Consider the following 15,376-nt stretch of genomic DNA (forward strand, 5'->3'; position numbering starts at 1 on the left):
GAAATAGTTGTCAGAATTAGAACCGGACACCCATTCACCAACGTGAGCTTGATGTCTTCGTCTTGTGTAGCTCTTTGATGACTTGTCCTTCCTTTTCGAATCCTTGCTTCTACGAGAGGGTATTCGTTCATAACGATCATCTCTACTCCTTCTCTCTCTTGGAGATGATTCATCTCTTCTACCTCTCCCTTTTGGTGAATCTTCTTTCTTCTTGTAGGGAACCGTACACTCATTGTAGTAGTGTCTGGGTCTTCCACAATTGTAGCAATTACGATCATGACTAGAAAATCTTTTGTCATTGTAGGATCTTGACTTGGAGCTTCTCTCTTTGCTTCTATTCTTGTAGAACTTGTTGAAATTCTTCACCATTAAGCTCAAGTCTTCATTGGAGACTTGTTTCTCACTTGATGTGTAGGAGCATCACTTGAAGCTTTGTAAGCATCACTTGACTTGTTGTGGAGCTCTTCCTTATCCTTAAATGACATCTCATGAGCAACAATTCTACCAATGACTTCCGGGGCTTGAGATCTTTGTAATTGGGCATCATTTGGATCAAGGTGCACACGGTATCATATTTTCCATTCAAGGCTCTTTGGATCTTCTTGATGATGAATTTGTCAGTCATCTCTTCGTTTCCTAAGCCGGCAATCTCATTTGTGATGAGAGCAAGCATAGAGTACATCTCAGCGACTCCTTCACCATCCTTCATCTTGAACTTGTCAAGTTGACTTTGAAGCACATCCAATTTGGATTCCTTGACGGACTCGGTACCTTCGTGCATATCAACCAAAGTATCCCAGATTTCCTTTGCGTTCTCAAGGCGGCTAATTTTGTTGAATTGTTCGGGGCACAATCCATTGAAGAATATCGCAAGCTTAAGCATTGTATTGCAACATCTTCATTTCTTCCGCGGATGCTTCACGATCCAGTTCTTTTCCATCCTCGAAGAAATCACCTTGCAAGCCAATACACACAATAGCCCAAACGGCGGGGTTATGACCAAGAACATGCATTTTCATCTTATACTTCCAACTAGCAAAATTAGTACTGTGGTAATTTCCCTCGCTAAACGTCATACTCTCCTAGGTTGTGAAACCAAGGCTATGATCACCAAAGCTATAGAAATCAAGGCAAATGGAGACCAAAGCTCTGATACCACTTGTAGGATTGAAAGTAGGTCTAGAGGGGGTGATTAGATTACTTAACCAAATAAAAATATATCATTTTTCAATTTTAGTTGTGGGCAGATTTTAGCAACTAATACAAGTCAAGTAATCAACATACACATGCAATTCTAAGAGTGTAGCAGCGGAAAGTAAACATTGCATATGAAGGTAAAGGGAAGGATTTGGAGAGTGCAAACGCAATGATGACACTAAGATTTTTGGCGTGGTTCCGGTAGGTGGTGCTATCGTACATCCACGTTGATGGAGACTTCAACCCACGAAGGGTAACGATTGCGCGAGTCTGAGGAGGGCTCTGCCACGAAGGGTCCACGAAGCAGCAACCTTGTTTATCCCACCATGGCCATCGTCCACGAAGGGCTTGCCTCACTCGGGTAGATCTTCACGAAGTATGGATCTCCTTGCCCTTGCAAACTTCTTGGTTGAACTCCACAATCTTGTCGGAGGCTCCCAAGCGACACCTAACCAATCTAGGAGACACCACTCTTCAAAAGGTAATAGATGGTGTGTTGATAATGAACTCCTTGCTCTTGTGTTTCAAATGATAGTCTCCCCACACTCAACTCTCTCTCACAGATTTGGATATGGTGGAAAAATGATTTGAGTGGAAAGCAACTTGGGGAAGGCTAGAGTTGGAGTTTAGGGTTTTGGCATATTTGGAATGAGAAAGTGGTTGGAGGCTTTGGAGCAATATCACTAAGCATTTGAGCAAGCAAGCCATTAACCAACACCTCATCCTCTTTTAATAGTATTAGTTTTCCTATGGACTCAGTGTAATCTTGGATCACTAAAATAAAAATGAAGAGTCTTGAGTTTTTGCCAATATGTGTCCTTAGCATTTTGAGGGGTCCACATCTCTAGTCCATGTCGTGACATTCATTGAACTTTCTGAAATACTAAACTTAAATGGATATTAGTTCAATGAGCTATATGTTGTTATGAATTACCAAAACCACCCGGAGATTAATTGTACTTTCATAGTGTGTTGTCGATGCAATGATGATGATGCCATGATGATGCATAAATAATAACAGACAAATATAATTGTTAGGGTTACTCTGCGTTGTTACTAAGACCTTAGCACTATAGGGAGTCCATTTTCTGGTAGGTCCAAGTGAACACTCAACCGATCGGTGCTCTAGGTCATTAGGGAACATGTAACCCTAGATCTTGTCGTCTCTTCATATGGTGAGGCTGGGGTAGTTTCAGATGACATATCAGCATTGTCTTGGTAGCAACAATACATTTATATAAAGAAACAATACACTCATATTGTAACTCCCCTCACACGGAACGAAGTAGGAGTAGGGTTTTAGCTCACCCATGAGGGCCCGAACCTGGGAAGTACTCGTGGGCGATCCCATCTAGAACATTCGGTCGTGCACTCTATCCTACCGAAGCTACTAACGGTTCTCAGTACTATCACTAACCTTCAGTTCAACATGATTAGGTTAAAAAAAAGTAAACATCCGCTTACGTTGGCCCGGTCTAGTGATCCCGGTATGTCGTTCGGTGGCCAAGCTCATTGCCGGCCCGGTCTAGTGACCCCGGTATGTCGTTCGGTGGCCAAGCTCATTGCCTTGGGATTGACCGCGTTCAGGCGCTCTACAATTGGGTGGACAACACTGCCATCATCGGCAAGGGTGGGAAAGAGGATGATCTAAAGACAAATTGTTCTTCCATTACAACCCACGGACATGTTTGCTAGTCCACATAAAATTTCCCTTGCAAAAGTAGGGCAGCGCCTATGAATGAAGTTTGAAATATGTAACAGTACAGCACCTTATACATAGCCATAGAGCATAGCAGGAAACAATTCATGAACATCTCAGGAAGTGCCGAAACATCCTTCACCTGTCCTATATCATAGAGAAATATTAAGAGCATATTTGTGTTGCATTAATAGACACAGCAAGAATTATCATGCTTTTTCCTTGAAACATAGGCAAGACGGATCCCTACTCAACTACGGAGACAGGAGAGCAAACAGCTGATCTCATTTCACAGAACGAAACAGCAGTGTGTATTATCGAACTTGCGTCTGCTCATCACTGCCAAGTGTTAATTTTCTCATTCTTCACCACCAAGGTTCCGTGCGTTTTACAAAACTGAGACGGTGCCAGCTCAGCTTAATCTAAACTAACCTGGACTCCTATCACCAGTAAGATGCCATTTCATTTCACTAAACAATTCAGAGAATCAAAGCAGCACCTGATCCCCCCGTGTCACGCCATACCAACTCTAAGCTGTGTGCTGTCCAGATACAGGCGATGCCAAGGCACGGTAAGGGTACAGAGATAAGATACCGTGGCACGCTGATTCTTTCAAGTATTCACACAGCATTTTGATTAGTAATGATGCATTTGGAATCCTTCCTGCTAGATTGCCTGTCACATTTCATGGTTAGGTTACCTACGATCTGCGAAAAGAAAAGATAATTTTAGTTGCGGTGCCCAGGAAAGCAGTGACAGGCAGGTGAACTGCACGGCTAGGAAACAGATGGGTGCAGTTACCTGCAGATGCCTTAGCGGAACTCTTCATGGAAGTAGTCCTCGTCGTCGCTGAAGTAAACACTACCATAAAATGCATAGGGGTTCTCGATCATCTCTTCCAGTGTTAGCCTTCCATCATGATCTTTGTCTGCCTAATTTTTTTTGGAAAAAGCAAATCAAATCGAGGACAAAAGAGACCCCACACATGTTTGCCCTAAGCTGAGGTACAATTGCCCTTTTGCTTGACCATGTATCAAGTATAAAAGTAAGTTCAAATAGCTGCAGTCAGTTACTAGCCAAATGAGATTGATGACCACCCCTAGTCAAAAACGTCTAGGACAATGGCAAAAAACAAGATATGAGAAAACAAATAGCTGCTTCACCATATAAGTATAAATCCTAAACTAACAAATTAGCATTTCGAAGAACTTCAGTCCCTTCAGCAACATTTTCATTATGCACATAGACATAACGGCAGCATGCTAACGTACCTTGAATTCTTCAACGATTATCTTACGCAACATATACATAATAAACAGAACCTCGCACTATTCTAAGGTCTCAATTAATAAGAGAAAATTAAGTAAAAAAGCTCCAGGGGGGATGCGGATCAAACCTCTGAAATAGCATGTGTGGCTTGCTGTCTGGCATAATAGCGTTCGGACAGATGGAGCTTATCAAGAACAGGTTCTAGTTCATGCTCTGAAATGAACCTACATAAGAAAAGTTCAAATGCATAAAAAAAGTTGGTCATATGAGAAATTTCATCACTGGAAGTCCTAAATCAAAGCTCCAATCATGTACCCGTCATTATCTTTGTCAAGCTTGGAAAACCGCTCGTTTGCAATTGTCATGTTCCCAATATGAGAAATAGCTGCATTCTCGTCATCATAACCATGTATATGGTCATGTAGCCCATGAAAGTATTCTTCGAAGTTTAACTTTCCATCACCATCTTTATCTCTCTGCCTGGACATGGCATATGGGCAACACAAGGAACTGTGAGTGCTCTCATATAATATAGGTAGATAATGAAATAATGGAAGGAATATTCACCTCCAGAAAAACATTTTGTGATACAAAATTCACAGCATTCCAGACAAAAAAAAAATACGTATGCCCATTCAATAGGTTCTTTAGTCTTTTGACCTAGCAAAACACAACGCTCTGGGATGTTACTTGCAACTGCTCAAACTTGATGTGGTTTTAACTTCTTCACAGGGTGACTATTGTAATACGATGAGGTGGTGTGTGCTTATAGGTCTACAACGTAGCTTCTTTTGCACTTAATTTAGAAAGATAGATTTTTGTTGTGACACCTAAAGAGGCACGCAATAGGGATATCTATTTCCAATTATCTCACAAATGACTTAATTGAGTGACAAAAAGTGCATCAGGTCTGACAGACACACACAGGATATCAGGATATTCATGAGGCATGACCATGGTAGAAAATTTTGGGGAGGCCACTGTTCACCTATCAGTGACTGTGAACCAAGCAACCCCTTCATATTGAACTGTTAGACCATCCAACGAACGATGTAAATTCATGTACTCTATAAAGATTAGCATTGTAAAATTTTGCTGCTTTAATCTGCATTAAGGTACTAGCAGGAGATCAGGACTACTAGCTAAGTACCAAGTACTAGTCGTCTGCAGTAGGTTCAAGTTTAAACCCAAGTCCGCATACTTGTCTGCTTTAATCTGCACGGAAATCAGGATTGCGGAAAAGGAAGAATTTACCTTAATTCTTGTCTGCAGAGCAAGTTGATAATTTTAGGATTCTCCGAATCACTTGGATTAAGAAAGCTGCAGTAAAGAAATACAGAAAGTATTAATATACAATCAAGAACCACATGATCTTTTGTACACTGAAATGAATGCATACTCGTGAAACTCAGTTTTATTGAGGAAACCATCCCCGTTGACGTCCGAAGCATTGAAGTGCTCCTCTTTCCACCACGGGAACCCCAGTGAGTTGCCATCTCCTGCAAATCATTAGCTAGTAAGTTCATTCCGCATTATATTATTCCATGATGATTTTTTTTCTTTTTTTGGCTCGCTGAGTTCATTCAACGTGCAAAGAAGAACAAAATGCGGGGAAGAGTTGTACCATGGGACTGTTGGCGCAGCGCCCGGAAAGTAGTGAAGGAGACGATCCCGTTGCCGTTCTTGTCATAGAGCTCCATCTCCCTGGCGGAGCGATGGAGCTGGTCAGCCCTGGCCTGATCGAGGTTCCACCTGATGAGCTCATCGAGGGAGACGAAGCCGTCCTTGGGGCTGAGGTCGATCTTGGGGAAAAGCGCGCGGATGCGGTCGGAGACGTTGAAGCGATCGTCGTCGTTGATGAAGTCCTCTTCCTCCTTGAGGAACTCCTCCCACTCCTTCATGTGGTCGTCCTTCTCGGCGTCGCCATGGAGGATGCGGTAGTGCTCGCGCTCCCACTCCTTGTCCTCCAGCCGCCGCTCCAGCTCGGCGATGGCCGGGTCGAAGGGCGCCGCGTGGCGGTTTCCTCCGGAATCGTGGACAGCGCCGGCCCCGTAGGAAGAAGCGACGGCGGCGGAGTTCTTGGGGTGGAGCTTGAGGCGGCGGTGGGGGCTGCGGCCGTGGGGCTGAAGGCGGGGGGTGTAGGAGGCAAGGAGTATGAACATGAGTAATGAGATAGTGACCACGCAGAGGAAGAGGACCGCGGCCGGAGACTTCCGCCCCGGCGAGGCCGCCGCCGGCGGCGTCATCGCCGGCAAGAGAACGGGAGGCGAGGGGGGGCGAGCGAGCGAGCAGTCGGTCGGTCGGTTTACGGGTCGGAGATTTGGACCCGCTGGCCCATAACGGGTGGCGTGAGCATAACAAATTAGCTGCTTCGTGATGACGTCCAAAGCGCTGGCCGCGCCAATAGCCTCTCGACACGCGTGCTGTGTGAGCACTTGAGCCAGTTTTATCTTGTCCAGTAATTAATGTGTGCAAAAGAGCATTCCAGTGGGCGAATCAGCTGTAGAATCCATTAATTAACGGAAATGTTAAAAATCTATCATCAGATTTTTAACCATGACAAATCTGACATCCAGGACGGCGAATTATGTTGACGCAAGCATGGCAATTTCTTGCGAGAACATAACTTCAAATCAGATTTGTAGTGGAATCCATTAATTAATTAATGTTCCAAACACAGTACGATAACAAGAGGTAGCATCTGTAACTAACTCATTTGCAAAGTTTGCTGGCAAAAACACTCACTGCGTGTACACAAGCCTGCCTCATCTTATACAGCATGAGAGCACATATACTATCTGGATAAAAGCAACATTTGTCATATGATTGTGCGGAGATGCCAGGCTTGATGGTCGCCCAAAATAGCATCCGGCTCAGCTAGTTCCAAATCGGCGATGGGATCATGTCTTGAGAGGAGCTTTCTTCACCCTGTCGGAGATTCGGTCAGGTGCATTGGTGTGCGACTTGAAACGGCCTCGTCCGCCCTCCTCTTTTTCCTGAATCAATCAAAGTTGTTGCACATCCACAGGGAGGGTTAGCATCTTGTAATGTTTTCAAGGACGTGATTATTGAGCTATAAGAAAGAAAGAATAACCGACCTTCTTCTTTACTATCTGGACCACATCCTCGTCTTCAAGACCATGGCCAAGACCACAATGCTGTGGATAGTGCCGAGCACTCGTTCCCCACACGAGCACATATTTCACATCCTTGAGTAAGCTCCTGTGGATGTGATTGCAGAAGTCTTCAACTGTGCAACCACCCCTATCCTGATTCATTCATGCCAACACAACCATCAGACCCATTTCAGTGCAAGCATGCATGGCGTGAGAGAGAGAGAGAGAGAGAGAGAGAGAGAGAGCAAACATACACTAGAAAGAACCACTGGATCTCCGAAATCAGGCTGCTGACCCTGCGGCTTTGTATACACTCTCACCAGACCCATTTCCTCCCACATTCTTGCTAATAGCCTGTCCAAGTTCAACTGCAAACAAGGACGACTAGTTTCACTTTTTTTAACAAACAAAAATGTGAAACAAACAACTTACTGTAACATCTACACTAGCAAACACCAACTTTAATTATGCTGGACACCAATTTTTTAACTTTTGACACCCCACAAATAATCAAGGAGGAAACATACCTGCAAATTGCAGCTGATAACAAGTGAATTTGGTTGCCGAGCAAGATTATCCACATCATCAATACCCACAACATCAATCTTGTTATATACATAAACACACTTGATGTACTTCCGATTTCCTTCAATCACATCAATCAGATCATCCACAGTAGAATCCTCACGGAATAATACCTACAAGTAAATTAAAGTAATGAGTTAAAATTGAAAACGTGCACACATAACGCCACTAACACACACCGGCATGCACCTCTGCATTATGAATTTTGTACTCATGCAGTATCTGATAGCAGAGCTTCTCATCAATATGGGTTAAAGGTGCTGTGCTGTTGAAAGAAATCCCACCAGTCTTCTTCCTCTTGAAGTATATCTATTTGTCCACACAAAAAAGTGATTCATCAACCAAGAAAAACATGTATAAATAGCAAATGCATATATCAACTTCCTCATAATCAACAGAATGTAACTAATAGAAACCAGCAATTTAGGACAACACCATAAGACATGTAGTACGACTAACTCATAGAGCTGGTTGGATGAGTCACATAGTTCAGGTCAGCACTTGTCCGTTACAAACCCTAAAAGTAGCACAAACTTCATCAATTGTGATGGATGCTCGGTTCTTCACAAAAAGGTGATTTAGAACATCAATAACTCTCCATACCATGCTAACCGTTTTTTAGCCCATTCTCCCTTCACCTCCACAGTCCAACCAAAATTATTATGACTGCTGTACATAATTAATAATAAAATACACGCACTGTCATGTGGTATGTGTTGGCCCGATGAACTTTGTGCATTCTTTGAACATTGTACTTGGCAATACTTTCCCAGCACACACACAAAAAAAAGGAGCTGATTCAGTTTTAGATTGGCACAATTACACATCCAGGCAGATAGTCAGATGTATGTGGACATCGACTTGAGCCATACAGTATGTCTTCTATATAGTTGTCTTATGTCCATTTGGGTTTGTCCTAGTTCGCAGTTCACACCAAGTGACTAAAGAAATGTATACCTGAGGAGGCCTTTTGTTCAGACGGAGGCCAACAGCTTCCAGTTCTCTAGTTAATATTTGGCGATGCCCTTCACTCTGAAAATAAAATTAGAGCATGAATCCAATAAGCAATTAGAACTCGGGTAATGCCCGGTCATGTGCAATCATCGTGTATAAGAAGGGGAAGATTGCATGTAAATAATTCTTCTTATTTTATATCATTTTTTAAATAACATACACACCACAACCCTTCATCTCCATTAAGATCTCGAGAAGTTTCAAGCAGCCATACCATTAACTTAAAGAATAAATATGGCATACATTTATCTCTTCAACAGTTTAGCAATATCTCAGCCAGATTTGAGAACACGTATCCCAACTACCATACAACATTAGGTGAAAAAGGATAGTATTAATATTAACCAGCCAGGTCCTCTGCGTCTCTTTAACATTATTATAACGGAAATTGCGTTAGAACTTTCTAAATTATCGCCACCTTCTCACCTGCTCCCCGCAACTTGTTTTCTTCCTTAGGTCTCCCTACTTGCCGGTTGTCTCTGTTCCTCACATGGCCATTTCAGTTAGTCTAATGGTGAAAAGGAGCCATGTGAGGAACAGAGTAAAGTTAAGGGAGCAAAGTAAGAAAATGACGAATGTAGAGAGCTCCAGTGTAATTTCTCTTAAGACGCCACTCATTTTTCTCTTACTTTCCAAGCCATCCCTTTTTTAAACTGCTTTCTTTATTTTGTCTCCAATTTTTCCTTCTGATCATCTGACTTCAATTTTTGCAGCCTAAAACTTTCCCCATGAACAAGATAACTTTATAACATGGTGTTGAAGGGATCAGATGAGAACGTTCATACTTGAAGCATTCTACCATGAAAGAGGTGACATTCCGGCTGCTCTTGTGAACGAGATCCAAGTTATGGGGGCCAGAATAGCCTATTCTGTCGTTAAAACAGGAAGCACGCTACCCAAAAGAACCTACAGTCCAGGACATGTTTCCGTTGCTTTACAGTTCCCCCTTGTCTCTAATCATAAAGTATTGATTATGCTTAAAAAAATCATATCTTCTGAAAATTGAGCAAACAGGGATGTCCAAGCAATGAAGCAAAGCTTGTGACTTGAGTGGGGTAAAGATGCACTACTTACTTTTGAGGCGTCAAGAACCATAAGCACGAGATCTGATGACTTGGCGACAGCGATAACCTGAAAACAGCAACAACGATGTAAAATCAAAGTAATATCGCCAAGTGAATTATCCTTATAATTAAACCAACAGTATTTATTTACCTGCCTACCACGCCCCTTGCCTTCAGAGGCGCCTTCAATGATACCGGGAAGATCAAGAAGCTGGATTTTGGTGTCATTGTAATGGATAATACCAGGAATGCAAGTGAGGGTTGTGAACTCATATGATGCAGCTTCAGAATGTGTCCCGGTTAGCATAGTTAAAAGAGTTGACTTTCCAACACTGCAATATGAAACTCGTGTGAGTCATAATGACATTATATACCTAAGTGGATAACTAGATCGAGCCTTGTATGCATAGCAATACAAACAGGAAACTTTTAGCTTAAGTTAGTAACCATGTAGAAAAGGGCAGGAGATTAATATTGGGTAAAAGAAAGTAGGTATAAGTTATAGCATTTTTTTCCAAGAGAAAAAGGTGAGGCACAAGTATGAGTAGGGTCATCAGATGATTCAGATATCACATCTCCATTTTATGCAACCTGATGGTTGAATTAGATTGACAGAGAGACATGGGTCAAGAATACAAGTAAGCACAGCACATGATACATCTGGAAGACAGAACATTCTTCCTATTATAGAAGAGCACAAGAATTAACAATCTAGTGCTACAAACCAAAACGCTTGAGAACCCACAAAACAGTACTCAGTTTGTAGGCATAAGAAAGAGACCTGGGAAACCCTATAAGCGCAACACGACCATGCCCGAACTTTGTGACCTCAAAACCATCTCCTCCAGCACTGGCACCCTGTATCAACAACATGAGACGGCTGCTGTTACTAGAAATCTTTGATGTTAAAGGGAGTGAAAGAATTTAGTATGGATTGACTAAGAAAAAACAAAACAATAGTTATGTATGATCGTCTAAATTGTGCAGCGCCATAAATTAGAAGTACCTTTGGAGGCTCTAGTAACTGTGTCCTCAGTTTTGCAATTTTTGCCTTCAGTTGTCCAAGATGATATTCTGTGTGACAATAAAAACTTAAGTTAGTCTCTAGAACCGGAAAACAGCCTTTAGTATATCACGTAGCATACCACAATGACCCGTTACAAAATAAGGATAAACCACAAATACTCGTTGCTAGAAAATTAATTATCATTGTTTTTCAGGCGTCACTTAGGTGACAGGGCGCCCTCCGACAGCATGGCGCCGAGCTCGCCTTTGGTAGCTTTGAAAGGCGTCCACCTTAGAGCTTTGAGGCGTCTGGACGTATCTTAGGCACACAAGGCGCAACCTTGGGCCAAATCAGACGCCATAGTCAGAGCAGGCAGCGGGTAACTGAGCTGTCCAGAGGGAACAAGGACTGGCGCGCAAGTAAGGTGAGAAGGAGGGGAAAGAGGGAAACAAATCAGTCTACCCAAATGCCTGCAGAGAAAGAGCTCTCTCCTCTCTGGCGGCGGCTGCAGAGTGGAGAACCACCGTCTACAGCTCAGCTCTGCGCCAGCTTCCTCCTCTCCGGTCTCGGCTCCCCCTCTAGCGCAGCCTTCTGGCTATCGTCCTCTCTCTCTTCCCCACCCTCGTCTACTTCTTCCGCCTCATCTGGTCTTCCTTCCATCCCGTCCCAGTTCTCTGTTTCTCCAAACGATTGAGAGGATGACTTCCTCTGGCACAGATCTGCCAGTTTCCTCTCCGGTTTCTACTCTTCATCCTCTGGCGCAGGCGCGGAGCACTCCCCCAGCAGCAGCAAGGTATGGCTCATTTCCCCTCCTTTCTCTTCTCCCCGCCCTCCGTTGTTTCCATCCCCTCCAGGTGCTCTCTTTCTGTGTGTGCCTGGCCGCATGTCTGCTCTTTTTCTCCTCCACCTCTTCTTCTTCTTCTCATCTACATCTGCTTCTTCTCCTCCACATCTTTGACGGCCCTTCCTTAGTGTCGCTGCAGTAGCCAAGTGTCCCTGCTCTGATGGATCAAGCGCCTGCCACCTGGTAATGCGTATGATCTGTCTAATGATCCTAGGAGAAAAGCTAAATCCAACAACCCAAAATGGAAATATGTGTTCTGGCCAGCTTTAGAGAGGAAAATTTTACTCCAGTGTACGTAGTCCATGCTGGAGTGAGAAGGCTGAAGCAGCACCTTTCTGGGGGTTTCAGTGATGTGGATAAGTGTCAAGGCACCCGTGAAAATTAGTAAAGAGATGCACTACTTCTTAAACACAAGAAAATTTAAAGCTATGTAACAATGTATAGATGAGGGGGGTGAAGCTCAAGTTCAGAAGCATCATTCCCTCATATAAACAAGATGATTTGGGGCCTGTACTTTGCATACAGCCATCATGTTATGAAACTTGTGGTGCATTTATGTTAACGCTAGTTGTTGAATCTCCTAATTCGCTGTCATATATTATATATTTATGTGCCTAACGCATCACCTCGCCTTATGCTTTAAGCGTGCAAAAGGTGAGTCCGTGCTACAGTGCCTTGCCTCGCCTTACCGCCTTAAAAACATTGTTAATTGTCAAGAAAAACTTGAGGTTACAGACTGAAAGGCACAAATTGTGCATACATATAAATGCACATACAGTTCCTTGCTAATTTGTTTTTCTCTACAATTTTTCTGGCTGTTATCTGACCAGCAGTCTTGGCGAAATATTTTTGAGAATTAGAGGTTTTTCTCTGCAACAAATTCCCTAACATATTGTGCATATGTATTTTGCAGAATACATACCTGTTTGTAACAGTATGCAAAGTGTTCATACCAAAATGCATAAAGATGGATAGACATGAAACAATTGGTTGATTTGAACTAAAAAGAACATAAGGACGGAAAAGGATTGTTCTTGATCCAGTAATCATGAATTACATAGATGTGCAGGCCCCTGTGGGAAAACCATTTGTCTGGAAATTTTAGAATTATCATAAATCCACCAGTGGATGCACAATTAGTATACAGACTGTCCGATTTACTTATACGTCTAGGACAATGAACGGCCATGTGATCACAGATTATAGCTATAGAACAAAATGTCTGTCTAAATTTTCTAACAGAGGTACGAAAACATAGAAAGCATGAGCAAAGTAGAAAGTGATAATCCAAGAAAGGCCGAAACCACAATATGTCCATTTCACTTCCACCAGAATCCCCTCCCCAGCTTATATTTCATCACTAGATAAAGTGGCACAGTAGAGTACAGCAGAAAAGAACAAAGAGTAGGCAGCGATGAGCAATAATCCCACGGTAGTAATTTCAAGGGGCAATGAAGGCAACACAACCTGTTGCTTTGTTCTTCTGCGTCCGGGCCATCTCGGCCTCAATCTCCTTGATCCTCTCGAGGATACCCATCTTTCACCTTGTGAGGTACGCACCTTTCTCCCCACGAAGACAGACTCAGATCGATCTTACATGAGAAGAAGAAAGATCTGTTGGATTCGATTGCTCGCAGCGAGGAAAAGACGAGGGGCAAGACGGAGAAGAGTATAAACAAGCTAGGGCTTCCTCACCAGCCGTAGGAATCACGGCGGGGCGGATCTCGACTCCACTCCCAGTGCAGTGGAGGGGCTTCGAGGTGTGCTCCGGTGCGAAAAGGGGGCGCAGGAGGGGTTTCGGCGGCGCTGGGGCTTTGGGCCGGAAGAGGTGAAGGAGAGCACGGTGAGGTGAGAAGAAGAAGGGTGGTTCAAGGGCGGCAGGGATCACGTTTCGTCAGCCCGTGGTCGATTGGATGGCCTTGATTGATTTGATCCTACACGCCTATTTCTCCGATTTTGCGTTTTGAGGTTTGCGTGCAGCTTAAAAAAGAACTATTATGCATTGTTATATTTTTTGCGAAAAAAGCATCTGAATCTTTTATAGAAATTTAAAATCAGTCGGCTGTCTTGCCGTCCAATGTGGAGATCGGATCATCCAATATAGATTGACCCAGTTCGTCCTCCTGTCCCTACCCCACGCAGCATCCCCTTTCAAAGATCGACCACGTTTTCACCACGGTGGATTGGGAGGAGCTTCATCCATCATGTTTCCTCTCGGCTTTGGGCTCCGTTGTTTGGACCATTGCCCCCGTATGCTGTATGCTGGACCTGCACGCTGATTTCAGGATGGGCAAAAAGGTTCCGTTTTGAGGCGTTTTGGCCAAAGGCAGATGGATTCCGCACCGTCGTGGAGGCTGCTTGGGCTTCGGTGTCTTCTGTGGGAAACCCCTTCGTGGTCCTCGATAACAAGTTGAATGCAACAACAAAGTCGCTGCAAAGGTGGAGCGACAAGTGGATAGGACATGTCAAGATGCAAATCGCTCTAGCCCTGAAACTTATTCTTTGTCTTGATGCACTGATGGAAATAAGGCAACTCTCGGAGCAGGAGTTTGGGCTGAGGAAGATCCTAAAGCGGAAGTTGTTGGGTTTATGTTCGCTTGAGAGATCCATTGCGTGCCATCGATCTAGAATAACTTGGCTTCGAGATGGAGACGCCGACTCCCACTTCTTCAAGCAGCACGCCAGCCACGGGAGGCGTTGCAACGCCATCATGGGTCTGCAATGCAACGACCAGTACCTCACGGGCCAAGATGAAATCGTTGAGGCGGTGGATGGCTACTTCCAGGGAATTCTCGGATCGGTGCCACAACGCATAGGGAGCATCAACTTGGATCTTCTTGGTCTCCCACGACTGGACCTCATGTAACGCCCTCGATGCGGCTATATCTCCCACGTGTCGAAGAACGACTTAGAGGCATACCCGCATTGAAAGCAATGTCGTAAGTGAGGTAATATTCACACAACCCATGTAATACATAAGGGAAAGAGATACATAGTTGGCTTACACTCGCCACTTCACACAATACATGAATAAAACATTACATCATCCAGATACAATCAAGGCCCGACTACGGAACCAAAATAAAAGAAGACTACCCCAAATGCTACACAGATCCCCGATCGTCCCAACTGGGCTCCACTACTGATCGACTGAAACGAAACAACACAAAGGACAAGATCTTCATCGAGCTCCTCCTTGATCTCGGTTGTGTCACCTGCACGGTATCATCGGCACCTGCAAACTGGTTTTGGAAGGAAACTGTGAGTCACGGGGACTCAGCAATCTCACGCCCTCGCGATCAAGACTATTTAAACTTATAGGTAGGGTAAAAGGTATGAGGTGGAGCTGCAGCAAGCGACTACTATGTTTGGTGGCTAACATACGCAAATGAGAGCGAGAAGAGAAGGCAAATGCACGGTCGAACAACTATGATCAAGAAGTGATCCTAGAACAACCTACGTCAAACATAACTCCAACACCGTGTTCACTTCCCGGACTCCGCCGAGAAGAGACCATCACGGTTACACGCGCGGTTGATGCATTTTAATTAAGATAAACTTCAGGTTTTCTACAACCGGATA

The 15,376-nt window shown here is 43.8% G+C and overlaps 2 protein-coding genes across 2 annotated transcripts; both read right to left on the minus strand.

The window, feature by feature from the left end:
• Positions 1-3,161: 3,161 nt before the first annotated feature.
• LOC125543913 (uncharacterized) lies at positions 3,162-6,511 on the minus strand. Its single transcript, XM_048707411.2, has 7 exons — positions 5,790-6,511; positions 5,565-5,664; positions 5,420-5,485; positions 4,481-4,645; positions 4,293-4,389; positions 3,698-3,828; positions 3,162-3,603 (listed from the first exon to the last, which is right to left on the minus strand). The coding sequence occupies exons 1-6, from the start codon at positions 6,409-6,411 to the stop codon at positions 3,709-3,711; spliced, it is 1,170 nt and encodes a 389-aa protein (XP_048563368.1). The 5' UTR covers positions 6,412-6,511; the 3' UTR covers positions 3,162-3,603; positions 3,698-3,708.
• A 277-nt stretch (positions 6,512-6,788) lies between these two features.
• On the minus strand, positions 6,789-13,695 carry LOC125543912 (developmentally-regulated G protein 2). Its single transcript, XM_048707410.1, has 12 exons — positions 13,490-13,695; positions 13,262-13,386; positions 10,951-11,018; positions 10,726-10,802; positions 10,096-10,276; positions 9,955-10,011; positions 8,824-8,898; positions 8,056-8,175; positions 7,809-7,979; positions 7,536-7,649; positions 7,264-7,434; positions 6,789-7,161 (listed from the first exon to the last, which is right to left on the minus strand). The coding sequence occupies exons 2-12, from the start codon at positions 13,329-13,331 to the stop codon at positions 7,066-7,068; spliced, it is 1,200 nt and encodes a 399-aa protein (XP_048563367.1). The 5' UTR covers positions 13,332-13,386; positions 13,490-13,695; the 3' UTR covers positions 6,789-7,065.
• Positions 13,696-15,376: the final 1,681 nt, after the last annotated feature.

Source organism: Triticum urartu, chromosome 3A, assembly GCF_056163025.1.
Source record: "Triticum urartu cultivar PI428250 chromosome 3A, HENAU_Tu73, whole genome shotgun sequence".
NCBI lineage: Eukaryota > Viridiplantae > Streptophyta > Magnoliopsida > Poales > Poaceae > Triticum > Triticum urartu.

What these genes read in the sequence shown, in the direction of transcription:
- LOC125543913 (XM_048707411.2), bottom strand. Translation starts at nt 6,411, where the DNA reads ATGACGCCGCCGGCGGCGGCCTCGCCGGGGCGGAAGTCTCCGGCCGCG. An exon ending in AATAAAACTGAGTTTCACGA is followed by an intron (nt 5,486 to 5,564) that starts GTATGCATTCAT and finishes TCTTTACTGCAG; the next exon opens with CTTTCTTAATCCAAGTGATT. An exon ending in CTCTGCAGACAAGAATTAAG is followed by an intron (nt 4,646 to 5,419) that starts GTAAATTCTTCC and finishes TGCCATGTCCAG; the next exon opens with GCAGAGAGATAAAGATGGTG.
- LOC125543912 (XM_048707410.1), bottom strand. Translation starts at nt 13,331, where the DNA reads ATGGGTATCCTCGAGAGGATCAAGGAGATTGAGGCCGAGATGGCCCGG. An exon ending in GCAGAAGAACAAAGCAACAG is followed by an intron (nt 11,019 to 13,261) that starts GTTGTGTTGCCT and finishes ATTGTCACACAG; the next exon opens with AATATCATCTTGGACAACTG. An exon ending in TCCAGATAGTAAAGAAGAAG is followed by an intron (nt 7,162 to 7,263) that starts GTCGGTTATTCT and finishes TGATTGATTCAG; the next exon opens with GAAAAAGAGGAGGGCGGACG.